The sequence below is a fragment of the Hemitrygon akajei genome, chromosome 25 (assembly GCF_048418815.1).
Source record: "Hemitrygon akajei chromosome 25, sHemAka1.3, whole genome shotgun sequence".
Lineage (NCBI taxonomy): Eukaryota > Metazoa > Chordata > Chondrichthyes > Myliobatiformes > Dasyatidae > Hemitrygon > Hemitrygon akajei.
The window spans coordinates 21,663,293-21,687,013 of record NC_133148.1 but is presented as its reverse complement, the minus strand read 5'-3'; the positions used below and the strand labels follow the sequence as shown (position 1 = coordinate 21,687,013).

General features: G+C 47.9%; 1 protein-coding gene across 1 annotated transcript in view; it reads left to right on the top strand.

The window, feature by feature from the left end:
- Positions 1-21,286, top strand: part of rec8b (REC8 meiotic recombination protein b) — a 50,614-nt gene extending 29,328 nt beyond the window's left edge. Inside the window, exons 11-19 of the mRNA XM_073028858.1 lie at positions 2,594-2,700; positions 5,842-5,988; positions 7,492-7,558; positions 8,298-8,401; positions 9,279-9,327; positions 11,194-11,251; positions 18,151-18,276; positions 19,501-19,607; positions 20,516-21,286. Coding sequence (XP_072884959.1) covers positions 2,594-2,700; positions 5,842-5,988; positions 7,492-7,558; positions 8,298-8,401; positions 9,279-9,327; positions 11,194-11,251; positions 18,151-18,276; positions 19,501-19,607; positions 20,516-20,610 — 860 coding nt within the window. The 3' untranslated portion in view covers positions 20,611-21,286. The remainder of the gene's footprint in view (positions 1-2,593; positions 2,701-5,841; positions 5,989-7,491; positions 7,559-8,297; positions 8,402-9,278; positions 9,328-11,193; positions 11,252-18,150; positions 18,277-19,500; positions 19,608-20,515) is intronic.
- The last annotated feature ends 2,435 nt before the right edge of the window (positions 21,287-23,721 follow it).

Sequence of the window (23,721 nt, the reverse complement as noted above, 5' to 3'; positions counted from 1 at the left end):
CTGGCCCGTTGAGCCTGTTCCGCCATTCAATCAGATCATGGCTGATCTGGCCATGGACTCTTCTCCACCTACCTGCCTTTTCCCCATAACCCCTAATTCCCCTACTATGCAAAAATCTGTCTTAAGTACATTTACTGAGGTAGCATTCACTGTTTCATTGGGCAGAGAATTCCACAGATTCACCACTCTCTGGGAAAAGCAGTTCCTCCTCACCTCCATCCTAAATCTACTCCCCCAAATCTTGAGGCCATGTCCCCTAGTTCTAGTCTCACCTACTAGTGGAAACAACTTTCCTGCCTCTGTCTTATCTGTCCCTTTCATAATTTTATATGTTTCTATAAGATCTCCCGGCATTCTTCTGAATTCCAGTGAGTATAGTCCCAGGCGTTTCAATCTCTCCTCATAGTCTAACTCCTTCATCTCTGGAATCAACCTAGTGAAATTTCTCTGCACTGCCTCCAAAGCCAGTATATCCTTCCTCAAGTAAACAGACCAGAAATGCACGCAGTACTCCAGGTGTGGCCTCACCAGTACCCTATACAGTTGCAACATAAACTCCCTGCTCTTAAATTCAATCCCTCTAGCAATGAAGACCAACAGTCCATTTGCCATCTTGATAATCTGTTGCACCTGCAAACCAATCTTTTGTGATTCATGCACGAGTACTCCCGTCCTTCTGCACAATTGCATGCTGCAATTTTTTACCACTTAAATAATAATCTGATCTTCCTTTTTTCCTTCCAAAGTGGATGACCTCGCATTTCCCAACATTGTACTCCATCTGCCAGACCCTTCCCCATTCACTTCACCTATCTATATCTCTCTGCAGACTCTCCATATCTTCTGCACAATTTGCTTTTCCACTCAGTTTAGTGTCATCAGCACCCAGGGCAAGCCCTTTTCTCACTGTTACTATCAGGTAGGAGGTACAGAAGCCTGAAGGCACACACTCAGTGATTCAGGAACAGCATCTGCCCCTCTGCCATCTGATTCCTAAATGGACAACGAACCCATGAACACTACCTCACTTTTTAAAATATATATTATTTATGTTTTAGCATGATTTTTAATCTCCAATATGCATATACTGTAATTTATTTATTTTTCCTCTATATTATGCATTGCGTTGAACTGCTGCAGTTAAGTTAACAAATTTCACAACACATGCCAGTGATAATAAACCTGATTCTGATTCTGAATTTAGATACACTAGACTGGGTCCACCTCTTCCAGGTCATGTTGTGAGACCATTCACCACTGATTGCCAGCCAGTGTAACACCCATGTATCCCAACTCTCTACGTTCTATCAGTTAACTAATCCTCTATCCATGCTAATACCTCACCCTCAACTTCATGCATCTTTATCTTGTGCAGCTTGTCAATGGTGCTCCTGTAAAATTCAGTTAAAGTAATGGTGGAGGGGTGAGGTAGGCCTCACTTGCCTCAGTCTCTTTAGGAAGTGGAAATGTTGCTGTACCTTCTCGATCAGGGAGGTTACACTGAGGGACCAGATGAGGTTATCTGTGATGTGAACTCCCAGGAACCTGGGTGCATTTAATTCTCTATGGAGGAGCCGAATAGCTGAGGGAAGTAGCTGATCCTGAACATGGTGGTGTGGGACTTCAGCTTCTGTCCCTCCTGCCTGATGGTGGCAGTGAAATGATGGTATGCTCCAGATAGAGGGGATTTTTTGATGACAGATGTTGCCTTCCTGAGACAGCACGTCCTGTAGATACGTGTGATGGTGGGGAGGGATGTGTCCATGAAGTACTGGGCAGAGTATGCAGTATACTTTCTGCAGCTTCTTCAGTTCCTGCACTTTTGAGTTGCTGTATCAGACCATGATGCATCCAGTCAGGAGACCTTCAAGTATACATCTGTGGACGTACGGTAGAGTGTCTAGTGACATGCTGAACCTCCTTAACCTTCGAAGAAAGTAAAGACACTGGCTCACCTCCCTTGTGATTACATCTATGTACTTGGCCCAGATCAGGTCATCAGATAACACCCAGGAATTTAAAGCTGCTGTCTCTCCACCACCAATTTCTCAACCCCCCCCCCCCCAAGTAGATTGCTGCATGTTCGCCCTCCATCCCCCTCCTGAAGTTAACAATCAGGTCTGCAGTTGTACATTGAGTGAGAGGCCCTTGGTGAGGCCCCACTCAGTCAGGTGACTTATCTCACCTGGTAAGCTGATTCATCGCCGTCTGTGATCCACCCAATACAATGGTTTCATTAGTGAATTTGTCACCCCTGGTAAAGTCAGGTTAATCTCCCCAAACAGAGAGCTGTTCTGGTAGTGCTTTAGAAACTTGTGGAATTGTTGTATAGCAGGAGGCCTTTCGGTCAATCAATCCTAGCCTGTTTCCCTGTGGTAGATGCCAGCTGTCTCATCCCTCCACTCTTTCTCAGCGGCCTCATGAGTTGCTCCCCCTCTTGAATTCAATCCCATTCCATTCTATGGGTTGACTCTTGCATCTCCCCATGAGCAGTGAGTCCTGGTCCATAACCACTCTCATGATGTGGAGACCCTCTGGCCTTCCTGTCTTCTCTCCTTCACCCCACTCACCAACTTCTCCCCTTTCTGCCCAGCCGAAGCTGCCCCAGAGAAAGAAGTGGAGATACCAACTCCCCCCATGCTGCCCCCCTTGCTCAAAGAAGAGTCTCCAAGGCGCCGAGAGCCCTTGCCCAGCCCAGAGGTAGGTTGGTACTGGGGGGGATGGTTGGAGATGAAGTGGGGGGGGCAAACAAGGAAATAAGTATTTTGTCTCAAAGGCACAGGGAGAAGTCAGTTTCTTGTCTCTTAAATCCGTCAGTCGTACCTCAGCATCTCTGTCCCACGCCTATGTGCCTGACATCCCCACCCCAGTTCAGTCCCATTCTGTACCAGACAGGACATTCCATTATTGCTAGGCAGCACGGGCTGGGAAGAGTGCCTACCTCCTCTCCGGTTCACACTGAAATGTGTCCTTCCAATTAAATACTGGAAAGACCAATGCTGCCTTCTTTGATCGATGCTCCACTCCGCCCATCCTTTCCCCATCTCAACTCTGTCACCTCTGCTTCTCTCCTAATGATCCAGGCAATGGAAAGAGGCCATTTAGTTTGTCAGTAGATGCCAGCAGTTTGCAAAAGCAGCTTGGCCCATCCATCCTGCTCCCCAGCTTTCTTTCAAATCCCTGCAAATTCAGGAGCCCTTAGGTTCGGTAAGTGGAGATAGAAGAGACACACTGCTAATAAGTAGATTAACTATTTATTTACGAGATACAATGGACACTAAGAATTCAGTAAACCCTACAAGCTAGATTCTGTTACAAATTTTTATCTAAACTGAGCACCCAAAGTGGCAGGATGAAACAGACACTCCACATACACACAATGGCAAATACTTATCTTATGTGTGTACCCAGGACCTCTTGACTGCAACACAGCTCCACTGTTTCCATGGCACCACCTGCCCCTGGCGACCTGAAGAGAGACTGCACGTTCGATTTAAACTCTACCAGCACAGTGACATCTGCTAAACGGCAGGTGGTGAGAGCGGTTGTAGTGCTCCTTACCCCAGGCTAATCCCCACCCCTATTGGGGAGTGAGAGGGGTCGTAGTGCTCCTTACCGCAGGCTAATCCCCACCCCTATTGGGGAGTGAGAGGGGCTATAGTGCTTCTTACCCCAGGCTAATCCCCACCCCTATTGGAGAGTGAGAGGGGTTGTAGTGCTCCTTAGTCTGGCCAATCCCTGCCTTCCTTGGGGAGTGACCTTTGATGAGTGGGAAATTAAACATTTACTGCAACATCCATCGCTCAAATGACACGACACCGTGACAATAACCCCGTAGGCTACTATAACTCTGTGGGCGCCCCACTATACTACGCACAATCCATAACACAATAATACCTGGAATTATCAGCCCACCAGTTACTACCCAGTGTATTACGGTAGCCCACCAGCTGCACAACGCTCCAAAAGACCACCAGCCTCGTCCCTGGATGTAGTAGTTATGGAGCTGGTCCCCTGCTCTCTTGATCTTACTGACTGACTGCTGGAGATGATCAGCCAGGTGAATAATGTTCCCACACTCGCTGGAGATACAGGAACAGCAATCCTGACCAATCACACCACAGGTGTCACCTATCTCCTCAAGCAGGTAGTCCAAGGCCATCGAATTTTGCGAGGCCACCATCCGAATAGCCATCATCTCAGCTGATACTCTGGTCAGCATTTTGATCTGTATGCCTGAACATTGTGACCGTCTTGATGGCCAGCAGCTCCATCACAGAGTCTATGATTATCAGTTTTCAGACTAGCTGGCTGTACAATACAGGGAAAAGACTATCACCCAGAACCTTTCTGCCTCTTTGGTACAGCTGTTACTATACTGACCCTTATGGCTAGGGTGTTTGTGTAGGCTATTAAGGCAGTGTATATATGGCAACACATACTCTGGGTAGCAGCAGCTGTACCATCCCTCAGAGAGCCACGGGTAGGCCCGGGTGTCACATTTTCAGTATTTACCATTTAGCCTCCAGGGAGTGCCTACCTTCACGGCACCATTCAGAGTCAACGCAGTCATCCCAATGTACTGATCCTGCTCACACTCGCTGTGCCCCACTGACTGGTTTGACCTGTGCTCATCGTACTGCCTGCACCAACACTCCTTCCCCTCGCCTGTTGGCAAAGGGAATACTCTCCAAGTTGGCACCTTGGAATTAGACAAATCGTAAGTAGTGTAGTGGTTAGCACGATGTTAGTGTTGCTCAGGGCATCAGAGTCAATCCTGGCGTCCTCTGTAGGGATTCTCTTTATGTCATCCCTGTGGAATTCATGGGTTTTCTCTGGGTGCTCCCAAAGTCCAAAGATGCACTGGATAGGTTAATTGGTCATCATAACTTGTCCCATGATTAGGTTAGGATTAAATCGAGGCTGTCGGGGGTTTCTGAGGCTCGAATGGACTATTCTCTGAATAAATTAAAAAACTGTAAATAAAATGAAGTGTTAGCATCTACACTGGTACCGCTGTTGCGGGTCCCAATGAGGGCAGCACCATTTGCTTTAGACTGTGAGTTGCTGCTTTAACTAAAATTCCTACCATGGTCAAGGTTAGCCAATGATCCCCCCCCCCCCCCCCAGTGGGCTGTTGCTGTCTTGCTCAATCTCTGTGATCAGGGGTCACCACTGGTGAAGGGCTCCACTGTGCTCCACTCCTTGAGGCTGCAAATCCCACTCAAAGAGTGAAAGATACCTGACCTTAACTGCCATTCTCTCTGCCCCATAGTGATTCCTAACCCCTGTGAGAAGCAAGTGGCACTCACAAGGCACTGGTGATTTTTGTAACAACAGACCACCCCCCCCCACCTGCCCTTCCTGGCCACCCATCTCCCTGTTGGAAAAGCTCCACTACTCCCTGAATTTCAGATCCTCTGCAACCATGTGGACAGAAGCTTTCCTGGCTTGTGCCATACTGGCCTCCCAGCTTTGCCAGTTCCTCAGCAGAGAACTCCCTAATGGTAATGGTCTCAATCAGACATACTGTGATATCTTCCCCAAATCTCCCTCCCCCAGTCTGCTGGTATTCCTCACCCTCTTCCATGGAGAGGCTATGGGCCAGTGGTCCCCCTTGGAGAGTCTGGGACTGTGTGGCCACGTGTCTGGTATGGGTGCATAGGGGAAGGGTGCTCACTCAGGGGAATCCCCAAGGATCTCTTCCCCATCCTCACTGATCTAACAAAATGCCCCCATCCACATGTCGGGGTCGTCTCCCCTCAACATCGGGACTTAATTGGGTTCAGTTGCCTGTTAGTTCTGTGGGTAGCCTCTAACGTCTCTTGTCACCTGCTTCAGCTGGTCTTACCTGAGATCTATGAGCTTCCACCAGTGGCACCGAAACGCAGACGGCGAAGGCTGCAATTTATTGACACGACCATCCAGATACCACGAGAGGAGATGCAGGAGCAGATCCAGAGGGTTGATATCCTCTGTGTCCCATTTGTGAGTAAACATGCCTGACATAGTGGCGGCAATAGATTGTGGAATGGTTCCAAAGGTCTGGAAATTTGCAAAGGTCGCTCCACTCTTTCAAAACAGAAGGAGGCAAAGACAGGAAATTATAGGCTGTTAGCCTGACTTCAGTGGTTGGGAAGGTGTTGGAATCCATTATTAATGATGAGGTTTTGGGGCACTTGGATGCATATGATAAAATAGGCCAAAGTCAGCATGGTTTCCTTAAGTGGAAATTTTGTCTGACAAATCTGTTGGAATTCTTTGCGAAAATAACAGGCAGGATAGACAAGAGTCACTGGATGTTTACTTGGATTTTCTGAAGCCCTTTGACAAGGTACCACACGTGAGGCTGCTAAGCAAGATAAGAGCTCGTAGTTTTACAGGGAAAAGCCAGCATGGAGAGAAGATGAACTGATCGGCAGGAGGCAAAGAATGGGAATAGATGGGGCCTTGGTGGTGTTCCACTTGGGCGGGTGTTGGGACCATTCCTTTTCACATTATATGAAGATGGGTTCAAAGAGAAGGTGAGGGTCTGTCCCTGAAGCTCATGTTGGACCTCAATGTAACAACGCAGGAGAGCAGATCAGGTTTGGGTGGTGGGGGGGGAGGTGGATGGACAATTAAAGTGACAAGTCACCGGGAGCACAAAACAGTTGATCTACTCCTCCAGTGAAGGTGAGGCTGCACTAGAGCACCATATGTACTGAGTGGATGGGAAGAAGTGCAATCAGTTGTTGCTACCCCTGGGAGGGCTGGCTGTCTCTCTGGATGGTGAGGAGGATCGAGGTTTAAGGACAGACATGGTTGAGTGGAGTAAGTTCTGTAAGATGCAGAAGGGTGGGTAGACCAGGGGATCATGAGGGAGTGCTACCTTTGCAATACTGAAGGGTGAACAGATCCTCTCATCTGTCCTGACGAAGGGTCTCGGCCCGAAACGTCAACAGCGCTTTTCCCTATAGATGCTGCCTGGCCTGCTGTGTTCCACCAGCATTTTGTGTGTGTTGTTGTTTGAATTTTCAGCATCTGCAGATTTCCTCGTGCCCACTCAACCATGTCTGTCCTTAGAGTGTCTTGGGCTGGAATTTTGTTGGAGCTGTCAGACATTGTTAATGCAGCGTGTGTTGAGGTGGGGCGTAAAAGCCAGAAGTGAGGGTTAGTACGTGAAAACAGACTTGGGCGCATGAGTGAGATGCATTCAGGGCTCAGGAGGCATTTTAGAAAGTCACCCACTTCACCTGGTCTCACCCTGTTGCATATAATCCGTCTGGCTTACCCATCCTTCGCAACTGCACACTGACCAGTTTTCCTCTCCTCTCTGTATTTGAGGAGGGGTCTCAGCCCCAAATAGTATCTCCACCTCATCAGTGTGTCAGGTGAGAAGGGGTAGTCAAGGATGGTGAATGAATCCATGGACTTGAGTGCCGGCTTAGTGTTTTTCTCAGAACATCACACGATGGGACTGCTTCCACTGATGTAACCAATCTCTTTCAGCACCCCATCGAGCTCTCACGCCAGCGGAAGGTCTCACCTGCGAGTCTGTTCCAGAACCCAGCCTATGGTGAGCATCATCACCACCTCCTTCAGTAACACTGACAACGCTTGCCCTGAAGACGGCTCCACTGGCGTTTTCTGGGGTGGGATCGGTGAGACATCTGATACGAGGCTGGGTTCCCATCCACAAGTGAACCATCTCCCAATCTGTGGGCCATTGCAAACAGACTCACTACCCCCCAACCTGTCACTCTGAGAGCGTTTACATGCTCTGAGAGAGATCTGACCACATCTGACAGTTAAACCAGACACAGGAAATCCTGGCAGACACCACACCCCCCACTCAACCCCCATCCACATCAGCCCCTGCTCGTCCACATCACCCCTACCCTATCTACACACACCTCTATCCAGCCACAACCTCTCTCCATCCACATCAACACCCCTATCAACACAATCCATCCCCGTCCACACACACCCTTACCCTGTCCACAAACCACTCGTCCTCACATACCCTCGATCCACAGACCGACTCTCCCTCCCACACAACCGCCCATCAGTTCACACACCCCTTCCCGTCTACAAACCTACCCTAACCTCTCCCAAACTCTTCCCTCCAGTTCCTAAACCTCACTCTGCCTCCCCTTTTCTGAAAGGGCTCCCATTTTCCCGAGCCTGCTGTTGAGTGGGATATTCATTGCCTTCTGATCCCGGCCTGTCCCCAGTGCTGCATCTCTGCACTTAGCACGGGGCCAGCTGATCCTCTCCACCTCTCACAGGCACCTGACCATACTTGTTATCTGCAGAGCCATGGACGGCCCCTGCGCTGCGACAGCTGTGGACGAGGTGTGCCAGGACCGAGCCGGTGGACTACAGTGCCAGGCGCAGGCTGGAGGCTCTCGAGATGGAGGTGAGGATCTGTCCAAATGATGAACATGAGGAGATGGGTTGGCCCCTCCACATCCTGCTCTCCCCACCGTGCAAGGTCGCAGTCCACTTGACTGTGACACCCCCAGAAACCATTCACCTCCTCTCTTACACACACAGCAGCAAACTTGGCTTCTCGAGTTTCCCCTCCTGTTCAATATCACAGTTGACTTGTCCCTGTCCTCGTCTCCTCTGCACCAGAGCCCCTTAGCCCCAGATCTGTCAGACATTTATCCAATGACACTTCGTCCTTCTTGTGACCTGGCCTCCACAACTCCACGTGAAAGAGAATTCCAGTTATTCACCACTCTCCGAGAATGAATTACTATGCATCTAGAATTTATGTGACTGCTCCCCCACTCATATATTCTCTCTTCCACTCTTGCTGATCAGCTCGCACCAACCCCCACCCCCTGGTTCTCCACTCTGGGTCAATTCACAGCGGTCCAGGGCCACAGGGAGAATGCAGAAACTACACACACGCTCGCATATGTTCACGTACAGAGTGCTGGAGGTGGGGATGGAAACCAAATTGTTGGAGATGTGCACTGACCTGGATGTCTAGATGTGGGAGGAAACTTGAGGGGCCCTGGGGGAATTCTGCAGGATCACACATAGACTGTGCAGACTCCAGAAATAATTCCCCATTATATTTTATCCTCATCCTTTTACTTCTCTCACCTATATCCTTCCAGGGGCCTGGCAGGTAGTGTTGAATCACTGGAAAACTCTTGGATAGCATGGACATGCAGGCTGAAGCCAAATGATTTTCCTAACCTCCCAACAACTCCACCCCCACCCCACCCCATGCATCCACATCTCTTGTCTGGTCACTAACCACACGTTTCCCTTCATTTCAGGTTCTGCGAGAGACCCTGGAGCCAAGCATACCTCAGCTAACTTTGACAGGTATGTGTTGTTGTGGGGAGACCCAGTCCCAGTACCTGAAGAGCATTGAGTTCATATTACATCCTGAATCCAACTCATGGCTCCCTGCTGTCATGTCTCAAGGCTCCAGATTACTTGTAGACCATAAGACATAGGAGCAGAATTAGGCCATTCAGCCCATTGAGTTTGCTCCACCATTCCATCATGACCTATTATTACCCCTCTCAACCATGTTCTCTTACCTTCTCCTATAACCCTTGACACCCTTACTAATCACAAACCTCTCAAGCTCCACCTTAAATATACCCAATGACTTGGTCTCCACAGATTCACTTCATGCTGGCTAAAGAAATTCCTCCTCATCAGGTTCTAAAGGGGTGTCCTATTCCAAAGCTGTGCCTTCAGATCTCCAACTCCCCATCTATAGGAAACATCCTCTCCACATCCACTCTACCTGGGCCTTCCAATATCTAATAGGTTCAATGAGATCAACACCACCCCCCAATTCTTTAAACTCCAGACATTGTATTTGCTTTCCTCATCACTGACTCAAACTGTTAATGAACCTTTATAAAATCTTCCATTGAGGACTCCCAGGTCCCTTTACACCTCTGATTTCTGAATTTGCTCTGATTTAGTAAATAGACTGCACCTTTATTCCTTCTACCAAATTACGTGACCATACACTTCCCTACACTGCGTTCCATCTACCACTCTTTGCCCTTTCTCCTAATTATTCTCCTTCTGTAGCTTCCCTGCTTCCTCAACACTACCTGTCCCTCCACGTATTCTTGTATCATCTGCAAACGTAGCCACAAAATCAACAATTCCATCATCCAGATCAGTGACATATAACGGGAAAAGAAACAGTCCCAGCACTGACCCCTGCAAAACACTTGTCAAGCAGCCAACCAGAAAAGGCCCCCTTTGCTTCCTTCCAGTCAGCCAATGCTCTTAACCATCTTTTCTGTAGTACTATGGGCTCATATCTTGCTCAGCAGCCTGATGTGTGGCAGCTTGTCAATGGCCTTCCGAAAATCCAGGTAAACGATATCCACTGACTCCTTTGACTATCCTACCTGTTATTTCCTCAGAAAATTGCAACAGATTTGTCAGGCAAGATTTCCCCTTAAGGAAACCATGCTGACTTTGGCCTATTTTATCACGTGCCTTCAAGTGCCCTGAAGCCTCATCTTTAATAATAGACTCCAACATCTTCCCAACCACTGAAATCAGACTAACCGACTATTAATTACCTGTCTTCTGCCTCCCTCTCTTCTGAAAGTGGAGTGACATTTTCAATTTTCCATACCTCTGGAACCATTCCAGAAGCTTGTGATTTTGAAAGGCGATTAATGGCCTACAGTTACTTCTTTCAGAACCCTAGGGTGTAGTCCATCGGGTCCAGGTGACTTACCTAACTTCCCAAGTACCTTCTCCCTAGTAATGGCAACTTCACACACTTCTGCCCCCAACACTCTCGAATTTCTGGCATACTGCTGGTGTCTTCCACAGTGAAAACTGATGCAAAATACCTTCTCAGTACATCCACCATTTCTTTGCCATCCATTATTAATTTTCCAACACCATTTTCCAGCAGTCCAATATCCACTCTTGCCTCTTCCTTACTCATATATCTGAGAAACTCCTACAATTATTGACTTGCTTGCCTTCACATTTCATCTTTTTTTCTTTTTGTTTTTTCATTCATCTTTTTTTGGTTTTGAAAAGCTTCCCAATCCTCTAGCTTCCCACTAATTTCTGTGATATGCTAACAGTATGGAGGAACCCCTGCCCCTAAGAGTGCGTGGTGGGACGGGTAGAGGAAATTTCACCATATCAAACATTATAGCATGGCTGATCCTGTCTCCCTCCGCTTTCCCTCAGGGTCACTGGAGGAGTCAGAGCCTGAACCATCCCTAATTAAGTCACCAGAGGAAACCAGGTAAGTTTGGCGTTGTAGGAACCCAGACTGAGAGATGCGTCAAATCCCCCATGGGTACAGGGGACATAAGAAGGTAAAAAGCAAAATCATTCAAATACTGTGCTGTCATTGTACAGGGTGTTGGTGAAATTAATTTTGAAATATTGTGTTTAATTTTGGCCAACCTTCTAAGAGGAAAGATGCCTTTAAGCTAGAAAGAGTGCAGAGGAGACTTATGGGGATGTTGCCAGGTCTTGGTCTGAGTGATGGTGAGAGGTTGGACAGGCTGGGGCTTTATTCATTGGACCATTGGAGAATGAGCGATGATCTTATAGAGATGTGTAAAATTATTAGGGACATTAACAGGGTGAATGTGCATGGTTTTCCCCCAGACTTGCAGAGTCAAGAACCAGAGGGCATAGGTTTAAGGTGAGAGGGGAAGAAACTTACTAGGAAGCTGAGGGTCAGCTTTTTCACACAGATGGTGGACAGTGTATGAATGAGCTGCCACTGGAAGTGGTTGAAGCATATACATTGACAACATTTAATCATACTTGGACAGGTACCTGCATAGGAAAGTGTTGGATCTGCAGATGAAATAATCCAAAAGGCTCTTTGTAAGGCAAGAATGAAGCTCAAATTGCTGGTTGCACTCATTTTATCATATGTTCAACATGCTACAGGTCAGACAGGGGTCAGCCTGCATTAGCAGGCAAGGCAGAGAAGTAACAAAGGAACTGTAGAATGTAAGGGTCTGTAACTGGAATGTGAGCACCTCCGCACCACCTGCCAGAAGCAGAATTTCCCAGTAGACAATCATTTTAATTCCTATCCCCATTCCCATATGTCAGTCCATGGCTGCTACATTTGCCACAATGCAGACACTTTCAGGGTGGAGGAGCAACACCTCCTATTCCGTCTAGGTAACCTCCAACCTTGATGGCATGAATATTGATTTCTCTATCTCGTAATTTTTACCTCTCCCTTCCTCCTCTTCTATTCCCTACACTGGCCTCTTACCTCTTGTCCTCAGCTGCCTATCACCTCACCCTGGTCCCCTTCCATTTTCCATTTCTCCTATGGTCCACTTTCCTCTCCTATCAGATTCCTCTTTCTTCATCCCTTTTCCCACCCACCTGGCTTCAGCTATCACCTTCTAGCTTGTCCTTCTTCCCTTCCTCCCTCCACCTTTTTTATTCTGGCATCTTCCCCTTTCCTTTCCAGTCCTGGTGAAGGACCTCAGCCTGAAACATTGACTATTTATTCATTTCCATAGATGCTACCTGACCTGCTGAGTTCCTCCAGCAATTTGTGTGTGTTGCTCAGCATTTCCAGCATCTGCAGAATCTCTTTGTGTGCAGGTGAACACAGTTTCCTTTTGTACTGCAAACTGGTTTGGGCTAGTTTAGATGAGTTTAGCAGGTACTGACTGAGCTACACTTTACTTTTGCAGACATGGGACCTACAGAAGTATAGAACCAAACTACTGCAAGTTATAAAAGTCCACAGACACATGATTATACAAACACATAAGCAAGTGGAAAGGAAGCTTAAACCAGAAGGAAAAACACAATAAATGCAACAGTCTGGACCCAATCCATCAAAAGGCTTGAGTCAAACATATGCAAATTGGATAAACTTACTTGGCAGTTTTGTTCAGCATGGAGGAGTTGGGCCGAAGGGCCTGTTTTCCATGCTGTATAAAGAGTTTGGACTTTAAAACCAGGGAAGTTTTATTATGTTTGTATGGGAGGTTGTTGAGGTCATACCTGGAGTGCGTTGCACAGTTTTACTTCCCTATACAAAGGTAGGTGTAGTCCAAAGGAGAGTCACCTAGTTAATTCCTGGAATTTGGGGGTGGTCCTATCATGAATTTGGGTCTGTCTTTGTAGCATCGAAGAATGAGGGGTGACCCTACTGAAACAAGGGGGCAGGACAGGGTAGATGATGGGATGTTTTCACAAGTGGGAGAGTTGAATGAGAGGACAGAGTTACAAGGTAAGGGGCAGTCTTTTTATGGGGGTGGTTACAAATTTCTTTATGCAGAGGTAATTGGTTTATATATTGTCACATGTACCAAGATACAGTATGGGGGGAAAATCTGCTTTGCTTTTATCCATCCAGTGTGAAACAGAAGTACGTTGAGGTAGTGGGAAGAGGAATCCAGAGTGATACAGTTACAGAGAAAGTGCAGGTGGACAAATAAACTGCCAGGCAGACTGAAAGATCAAGAGTTTATCTTTATTATACAAGAGTTCCATTCAAGAGATTTGTAATAGTGGGATGGAAACTGTCCTTGAGCTTGGTGTACGTCTTCTCTGTGGAAAGTGGGAGATGACTGGTTGTGGGAGGAAACTTGATTATTTTGGCTGCTTTCCCACAGTGTAGATGGTGTGCATGGTGGGGAGGCTGGTTTACATCGTGAACTGAACTGATGGACTTTGATTAGTTGGTTACTTTTCCAAGCTGTAGCCGGAGTGCATAGTGGGGTGAGTCCTCCAGGTTTATTATCAGCCGCATGTGAAGTGAAATTTGTTAACTTAGCAGCAGCAGTTCAATGCAAGGAGATGTCAGGGGTAAGTTTTTTACTCAGAGTGGTGAGTGTGTGGAATGGGCTGCCAGCAATGGTGGCGGAGACGGATACGATAGGGTCTTGTAAGAGACTTTTAGATGGAGCTTAGTAAAATAGAGGGCTATAGGTAAGCCTAGTAATTTCTAAGGAGGGACATGTTCGGCACAACTTTGTGGGGTGAAAGGCCTGTATTGTGCTGTAGGTTTTCTATGTTTCTATGCAATACATAATCTAGCAGAGAGAAGAAAACTTATAATAAAAAATAATAATAAATAAGTAAATCATTACGTATATTGAATATATTATTAAAAATATGCAAAAACAGAAATACTGTATATTAAAAAAAGTGAGGTAGTGTCCAAAGCTTCAAAGTCCATTTAGGAATCAGATGGCAAAGGGGTAGTTGCTGTTCCTGAATCACTGAGTGTATGCCTTCAGGCTTCTGTATCTCCTACCTGATGGTAACAGTGAGAAAAGGGCATGCTCTGGGTGCTGGAGGTCCTTAATAATGGACGCTGCCTTTCTGAGACACCGCTCCCTAAATGTGTCCTGGGTACTTTGTAAGCTAGTGTCCAAGATGGAGCTGACTAGATTTACAACCTTCTACAGCTTCTTTCGGTCCTGTGCAGTAGCCCCTCCATACCAGACAGTGATTCAGCCTGTCAGAATGCTCTCCACGGTACAACTATAGAAGTCTTTGAGTGTATTTGTTGACATGCCAAATCTCTTCAAACTCCTAATAATATATAGCCGCCGTCTTGCCTTCTTTATGACTACATCAATAAGTTGGGACCAGGTTAGATCCTCAGAGATATTGACACCCAGGAACTTGAAGCTGCTCACTCTCTCCACTTCTGATCCCTCCATGAGGATTGGTATGTGTTCCTTCGTCTTACCATTTCTGAAGTCCACAATCAGCTCTTTCATCTTACTGACACTGAGTGCCAGATTGTTGCTGCGGCACCATTCCACGAGTTGGCATATCTCACTCCTGTACCTTATTGTGGTTTGAAGACTTGTGTGCCTCAATGGCCCGAGGAGCTGCGTTGGCTGGAGTCAGGGCTTTATGCTTTGGCTCCTGGTAGGGTCACCAATGCCAAACAGGTCAAATGGCAGAGGCCAGACTAAGAGTGGTCCACTGGTCCTCCAGGTTTAGGGGTTCAGCTCAGGGCTAACAACCCTGACTGGTCAAACAAAATTGTTACAGAAACAACAATGAAGAATCCTACATCTGAATGTGACTTGCATGACTGACAGTAATGAAAACCGAGAGGAAGCTACTGACATGGTGAAGGAAGCTCTGAACATCGCCAGAGCTGGAGGTCCTTCGTTGCTGTTCTAAACGCCAGTGGCATTATAGGTAGTAAAGCAAACGGTGGGGCGGCTGGTTTCTGGGATGGACTGAACTGTATCCCTAACTCTCTGCAGTCTCTTGTGGACTTGGGCAGAGCAGCTGCCAGACCAAGCTATAGTAAAGCTCTGAAATTCTCTCTCCCTGAGGATGGAGGAAACAGGATCATCAGAAATATTTAAAGAGGAGGGAGCAAATGTTTAAATAATAAAGGTATTGAGGTCTTTGGCAAAGTGACATAGAGGAGGAGTTGAGTTCTGGGTAAATAAACACATCTCCCCTTCTTTTGGTAGGGGAGACCAGACCAGTACATAACATCTCACTGCAACCCTGCTTTACTGAGTCACTGATCCAGGCAGCTGACGTGCTTTGTCAGTGGTGGGAAGGCTTTGTGGTGTTGAGAGGTGAGCCTGTCACTATACTCCCCACAGGCAGTGCAGTCTGGGGAGTGTGGTCAGCTGGGCCAGAAGTGAGATAGGAAGCATGTTCCAGTCTGCTTGTCAAGACAGGAAGGGCAGTCTGGTGGACAGGATGCTGTATGTGTTCAATATTTGAGTAACATTGTAAATACATTGTTTGATTAAGCATTCTTTGTTACATTATTCATTATGGGTTATATGCAAGAAGTACACGAATGGCAAACATCATCACGTCACCACGTCATACGTGACTGCCTCATTAAGACAAAACTAAGTACACAAGTACTCCAGGCTCCCCTGTTTTTCTCTCTATTACTTTCTGGAGTTAAAAACTATGGCAGATGTGCGTTCCACTTTGTGTTAGCCAGTAAGTGTAATCTTAATCTTGTGAACAGAAACTTTGGGCTGATGGACAGGAGGAGAGGGATTCAGTGAAAGCTAATGAGGTGGATTTGGAATTGGCTCTATAATGGAATTCATAGGATAATGGTGAAAGGTCGATTCTCCAACCGGAGGCGTGTGATTAGTGGGGTGCCCCAGGAGTAGGTGCTGGGACCTCTGTTATTCATTATTAATATAACCGATCTGGATGTGAACATACATGGTATAACCAGCAACACTGCTGTTGTTACTGAATTAGAGGGTCTTGTTGATAGTAAATTTAGGTTCAATGAATTACAAAGACATCTTGATCAGTTAGGGAGATGGGTAAGGAATGGGAAATGGTTTTCAACTTAGAAAGTGGCTTGGTAGCCGAGTGGGTAGCACAACGTTTTACAGTACAGGCAACCCAGGTTCAATTTCCATCACTGTCTGTAAAGAGTTTGTGCGTTCTCCCAGTGACTGTGTGGGCTTCCTCCGGGCGCTCCGGCTGCACAAGTAGACAGAGTAGTGAAAGCAGCTTTTAGCCTGCTGGCCTTCATCAGTCGGGGCATCGAGTTCAGTAGGAGGGACGTGATGTTGCAGTTCTACAAGTCACTTGGAGAAGAGTGTACAGTGTTGGTCACCCTGTCTTCTTCTTCGGCTGTCCGTCGATTTTTGATGATGACTGAGGCCTGGGCAGGGTTGTATGGAAGACCTGCAGTTGCCCATGCTGCTAGTCTCCCCTCTCCACGCCACCGATGTTGTCCAAGGGAAAGGTATTAGGACCCGTACAGCTTGGCACCGGTGTCGTCACAGAGCAGTGTGTGGTTAAATGCCTTGCTCAAGGACACAACACGCTGCCTCAGATAAGGCTCGAACTAGCGACTTTCAGATCACTAGACCAATGCCTTAACCACTTGGCCACGCTCCACACTGGTGACCCTGTAACAGGGAAAACACTGTTGAGCTGCAGAGGGTGCAGAAGAGATTTACAAGGCTGGTACTCAGACTAGAGAGCTGAGTTATAGGGAGAGGTCAGTCACACTGGAGTGTAGGAGAATGAGGAGTGACTTCTTGGAGGTTTACAAAGTCCTGAGGGTTTCATAGACTTTTTCCCAGATTTGGTGAGTCTAATATTAAAGGGTAAAGATACAAGAGAAGAGGGAGAGATTTAAAAGAGATCTGAGAGGAAAATGATCTGAGAGTATCTGTCAATGGCTCCCTCTCTCTTCCGGACTGAAGCTCTCACCCTCAGACTCTGCCAGACTGAATGTCTCACTGTTATGCACACTTCCTGACACTGGGACCCTGCTTTCTAAAATGGCACTTTCTATCTGTCACGTACAGCAAAACAATTCTGTTCATAATCTCTCCCCCCCCCCCCCCACCAACTCCATCTGCCCATCATCCACACCATCTTCCCTCCCACGATCTGATACTCACAGGGGGCAGTGAGTACCTGGAATGAGCTGCCAGAGGAAGTGTTCGAGGTGGGTACAATTGTAACATTTAAAACTCATTTGGATAGGTACACGGAGGGAAGTGTTTGGAAGGTTAGTGGCTGACCATGGGCAACTTGGACTAGCAGGAATGATGCTCCCTACAGTGGTCAGCATGGACCAGTTGGGCTGAAGGGCCTGTTTCTGTGCTGTATTACTCTGTGACTCCATGAAGACAATAAGCAGCAGAAAACAAAGGAGCTGGAGGGACTCAGCGGGTCAGGCAGTGTCTCTGAAGGGAAATGGACAGTTGACATTTCAGGTCAAGACCTCGTATCTGCACTGACTGCTGGTATAAGAAGTGGTGGAGCAAGACCTGGGTGGTAGGTAGATCCGGATGAGGAGGGGTGGATGGAGACAGTGACAGTGGCTGGGAGACCAAAGGTGCAGGTGACAAATGGTTGCAGGTGGTAGATCACATAGGAGAGGAGGAGGAGCAGTGAAAAATGGGAGGAAAGATGGTGTGGATGATGGGCAGATGGAGTTGGTGGGGGGGGGGGGGGGGAGAGATTATGAACAGAATTGTTTTGCTGTACGTGACAGATAGAAAGTGCCATTTTAGAAAGCAGGGTCCCAGTGTCGGGAAGTGTGCATAACAGTGAGACATTCAGTCTGGCAGAGTCTGAGGATGAGAGCTTCAGTCCGGAAGAGAGAGGGAGCCATTGACAGATGCTCCCACCTTTTGTTCTAATGTTTCCTTGATGCTCTCTGTGCAGACCTCCCACGGCAGAGCTGGAAGAGAAACTCCCGACAGTGATGGAAGTCAGTGAGACAGTGGAGGTGTCTCCGGGTCGCCTCCCACCTCCTGAAGTGACTGCTGTCACTCATAGATTCGTGATGGAGTGAGTATCAGGGAGCGGAGGGGAGGTATGGAAAAGCGGCAGGGCTCGGTCTCCAAACCTCATCCATCACCCCATCCCCACCCTCTCTCCCACAGATGCTACCCAATCTCCTGAGTGTTTCCAGCATTTTCTACTTTTGTGTCACCCTATCATTCTGTCCTCTTTCCTCCCCCACTTCTAATGTCCAGCCTCGGGGTGGAGGAGAGAGGGAGTTGGCAGAGGGTTCGAGGGGGTTGACATGGGTTCTTGGGCTGGTGATTTGAACTACAGGAGATCAGGCCAAGCTCTAGCTGTCAGCATGGAAGGATGGAGCCAAATGTCCTGGTCCGCAATCCCACAGCTGATTCCAGTTCCCACCACCTCCCTCCTGGAATTTTCGCTATTTTCCTATTCTGTGAGGTTTCTCACAGAAGGAGAGGTGGTCCCAAGTTCTCTCACCACCTGTTCCAACACTGCCTGCTGGAGAGGTCATGGGTGGTACCCTGGGGAGGGTCGGTACATAGTGGTTAGCACAACGCTTTACAGGACAGGTAACCAGGGTTCAGTTCCTGTAAGGAGTTTGTACATTCTCCCTGTGACCACGTGGGTTTCCTCCCACAGTCCAAAGACATACCGATTTGTAGGTTAATTGGTCATTGTAAATTGTCTCTGATTAGGCTAGGGTTAAATTGTGTGGTGCAGCTCAAAGGGCCAGAAGGGCCTACTCTGTGCTGTATATCCATTAAAAAAAATTAATAAAATCCTCATGTTCTACACAACCGCACTCCCTATAACATCCTCTATCTTGCTCACTGTCAGATTCCCCTTGCAGTGCCAACCAGCACCTCCTCCCTGGTTCAGCGGCTCCACATAGGCACCCAGCAGGGAAACAGGCCCTTTAGCCCACAGAGTCCGTGAAACTATCCAACTATACCAGTCACATTTCTGTCCCCTCCCCCTCCAACATTTCCATCAGCTCAACCCAGATTCCACCTCTCACTCTCACAGTGACCCACCAACCCACGTATCTCTGGATTGTGGGAGGGAACGAGAGCTCCTGGGCTCAGAGAGAGTGTGCAGACTCCACCCACAGAGATTGAATCCTGAGTCCCTAAACCCCTCGTCCCTCACTTTTTTTCTTGTCATTCATTTAATGCTCTTCACCATCCCTCTCATTATATTTCCTTCTCTTGCCCACTCTCTCCATCCCTCTGTCTCTCACTCACTGTGACTCCCTCTCCGCAGCCTTGTGTCGAGAGAGTTGATTGACCGTGATGAGACTGATCTTCACACGATTCTTCCCACCACCATCTCTCGCATAGACATCTGTCGCATCTTCTACATCTGTTTGGGTAAGTCCAGGCTCACAATGAGGGACCAGGTATTGGCTGAGTCCCTCTCAGTGAGAGTGGCACAGTGCAGCTCCTCCCCTCCCCTTGTCCGCATGTTCTCCATCTTGCCCTCCCTTCCCACTATTCCACTACCCCCAACTCTCCCCTCCAACTTTGCAGCTCTCTCCTGTTCCACCCTCACTCCCAACCACTTCGCCATCCGTTCCATCATCACCCTTTATATCTCTATTACCCTTACCATCTACCCCTCCCCATCTGCTGTCTCCCCAGCCCAAATCCTCCCCCTCTTCCATTTGCCTGTCGTTTCTCTTTCCATCATCTCCACTACCCTCCACCCCTCCCTCCCTCACCACACTCCTCACCATTCTGCATCCTCCACCTTTCCTTACCCCAATACTCACAACTCCCCCTGTACCCTGGAATCTCCACTCCCTCTCCACCATCTCCCTTTCAGCTCCCCCAACACTCTTCTCCCTCCTTCATCCTAGTCTCCCCTCTGCACGGTCTCTTCTCACTCTCTGCAATTTTCCCTATAGCTCCCCCCAACACCTTTCTCCCTGCTTCATCCTATCATCTTGCTTTCCCACCTTCTACCCCGCACTCTTCTCACACCCTCCACCATCTTCACTTCAATCCATGGTGTCTGCTCCCTTCACCCTTCACTCTCCACCATCTCCCCTGTCACTCAACCTCTCCCATTCTCCTGCCCTTACCATCCAATTCCCCTCACCCTCCACATCTCCCACCGTATACTCTCCTATCAACCCCCACCATCTTTTACCCAACCATCTCCCATTCCCTTTCCTGGCCCCGAACCGCCTCCGTTCCTTTCACTCCCCACCATCTCCTCTTCTCCACGCAACCACCCCACGGTACCCCCCATCACCCCTCTCTGTCGTCTCCCGCAGTGTTCGCCTCGAGGCAGGTTCTCCGCCTGGACCAGATCCAGCCCTATGGGAGGATTACCATCACCCCTGGCCCGCGGTTCGGCGAGGATCTGTGATGTGGAGGCAGGGCCCACTCACCATTCATCAATCTGCCTCTCCCGTCTGATTTTTCAGAGAAACAGGAGGAGGCCATTGGGCCCTCAAGCCTGTCTGTTATTCAACACGATCATGCATGATCTACACTGATCTCAGCTCCTGTGCAGTTCCCCTACCCCCTCAGTTCCTCGCACCCTTAAATATTTATCAAACTCCACCTCAAATATACACTGCAATTCAAACACCCCACCCTCATGGCAGAGTATCCAACTGACAGAGAATTCCAGAAATTTCCACCTGTCTTCATTTGAAATATAGCAATCGACCTCTGTCCTTGGCTCTGTCACTGATGAGAAGAGATACCCTATCAGGATGCCTAACTGCTACACTATCAAGCCCCCTTGGGATTGTATCTAAACATTTTCTAAATTCTGTCCCAAATTGTCTCACCTCTACTGGTAGATCATCCTAGGAATTACCCTCCATTGTTACTCTTATCTTTACCAGCACAAGGAATCAAAGCCCTCCACAGAATTCCAGGAGTGGCCTTACTAACAACCTGTGCAACCACAACAACACCCCTTTTCCCGTTCCTAAACTCCACTCCCTGTGTAGTAAAGGCCAAACTGCCGTCTGCCTTAACCATTTGATAAATCTGCCTGCTAACTTTTTTTCTGATTCCAGCTCAGGAAGAGACAGTCCATTTGAATTTTAACTCTTTTGTGGTTTGTCTCCTGTTAGATGATCTGCTTTTTAATTTCTTTTACTGAATTGCATGACATCGCACTTCCCCCACATTACTCTCCATTTCACAACCTTGTGCCTGCTCGCTCAGCCAGTCTGTATCCTGTTGCCGAATCACAATGTCGTCATCAGATTTCCTTCCACTGTGTCATCGGCAAACTTGGACATCTCACATCTCGTCTCCTGCTCCTGATCATTAAACAGTGAACAACTGTGGCCACGGACCAACCCCTGGGGTACCCCAAAAGTTGCCTCCTTCCAGTCCGAAAACAACCCACTTATTCCAGATACACAAAACACAAGGAAGCTCAGTGGATCAGCATCATCTATGGAGGGGAATGGACAGATGAATAGGGTCTCAATCCAAAACATCGACTGTCCAATCCCCTACACAGATACTGCCTCCCCCACTAAGTTCCTCCAGTGTTTTGTGTGTTGCTCCAGATTCCTGTATCTGCTGTACCCTCAGTTTCTATTAATTCGCTCTGTTTTCATGAAACACCATTTTGACGCACTCCCTCCAATATTGTAGTTGTTCCTCCTCACCTTGTGGTGCATTGAGCAGCATCGTTTGTCGTTTCTTTAGCATTTATCTGTGTTTTATGAGGCTGAGTTGCTACCTTGACACTCAACCTGGCACAGAGGGGAAGTGTGCAAGGAGCCGGCTGGATTCGATCCCGGGACCACTCGCCTTGAAGTCTGGTGTGGATGCCACTACACCACCAGCCAGCTATCTCTCCAAAATTGCGGCTTTTTAATTTGCATCCCAGCCTCCAATTTGGCACGCTGTCAGATGCCTTTCAAAAATCTAAGTATGCCACGGCCACAATTTTACATTTACCAGCCTTCCCTGTCGCATCCTCATTCTTCAGTTCCTTTAATATCCAAAACCCAGTGACCGAACACCCCTTTCCCACTCCTCCTGCCCTCACTAAGGGCACCAAAGATTCTCCTCCCTCTAGAGCACAGGAATTTATCCTCATCTTTGACTTCAATGGCTGACCTCGTACGCTGACACAGTGAACACCAACTCCACCCTCCCCCCCAACCACCAACACACACATCCGCCCTGTAGAGCCCTGGATGGATTCTCGATGAGATCTTCTCTCATCTCCTGAATTCCAGGGATCACAGGCTTGGTCTGTATAATCTTTCCTCATGGAACAATACAATCCCCACTCCTCCCACCCCACTGAGGGGCCGAGCACCTTGGTGAGGCCGGAGACAGTCGGTCTGGAATTCAGAAAGGCAGTGGGTTGGTCTGTGCAGGATCACAAGGGACAGGGGGTGAGAGGTGGCACGGGGGGTCGGGGAGGAGAGTGGACAGCTGGGTATCCTGATCCTGAAAACTGATCAATTGTAATTTGTGAGCTTATCTGTTTAATTAAGTTTATTAACTGACCCCGTTAGTAATGGAGATCATTGACCAGTGAGTCCAAATTGAAAGATGCCGCACAGGCTGCTGTGTCCAGAGAACCGTGCGCGCACTGGATTGTGACTGTGTGGGCACTTTCAGGCATCAGAATGTGCAGACCCGTGTACAGGAGCTTTGGTGTGTGCCTGAATCGAGTGCTTACAAGCGATTGTGCATCTGTGTTCCACACACACGTCCATACATGTACATGTGATCTGCACGAGTGATAGTCAGTGTGAGTGTGTATTATATGTGCATGAGAGTGAGCTTGTGTATGTGCAGTGTGTGTAACGTTGTGGTACACAGTTATATCTTCAACCTACAGCACCCGAGCTCTCACTTACACAGGCGTTGTGTGAGAGACGTGTTATTCCTGAGCATCTCCAGTACCTGCTGCCTCAGGTATACGAATACCACTACTGTTCTGTTGTGGCAAACTCCCCTCTTTGTGTTAATGGAGTTCCAGTGGATCCTGACTGATGCCTCAATCTTCGCAATAATGAATGTTTCTGGTGTTTGACTATGTTCCTATTTAATCAAATAAATTGCTCACATCCTATTGCTGTTTTCACTCTGTTCTGTGTCAAAGTAGGGTGTCCAGCCTGTGATCTCCCACTCTTTCTCTGCTACCTTCTCTCCTGAGTCAGATTTTCCCTCTTGGCTGATAACCCACCAGCCCCCACTTTTTGGAATGTGGTTGGAGAGTGGAGCACCCGGGGAAATCATGGGGTCATGTGGTGAACATGGAAAATCTACACACACAAAGCAGAGAGAGTTGGGATTGAAATTTGGGCTGCTGGAGATGCAAGGCAGTGGCTCTAACCACTGAGTCATCAGACTGTGTACACAGCAGCTTCAGCGAGCAGAGTCGCGTGTCGGGGTGAAACAGTAACCAGTCCATGAGAGAATGTTAATCATTTTAATTGCATTGTTACTAAGGGTGTGGTAATGGTCCATCTGTCCTCAATAGACA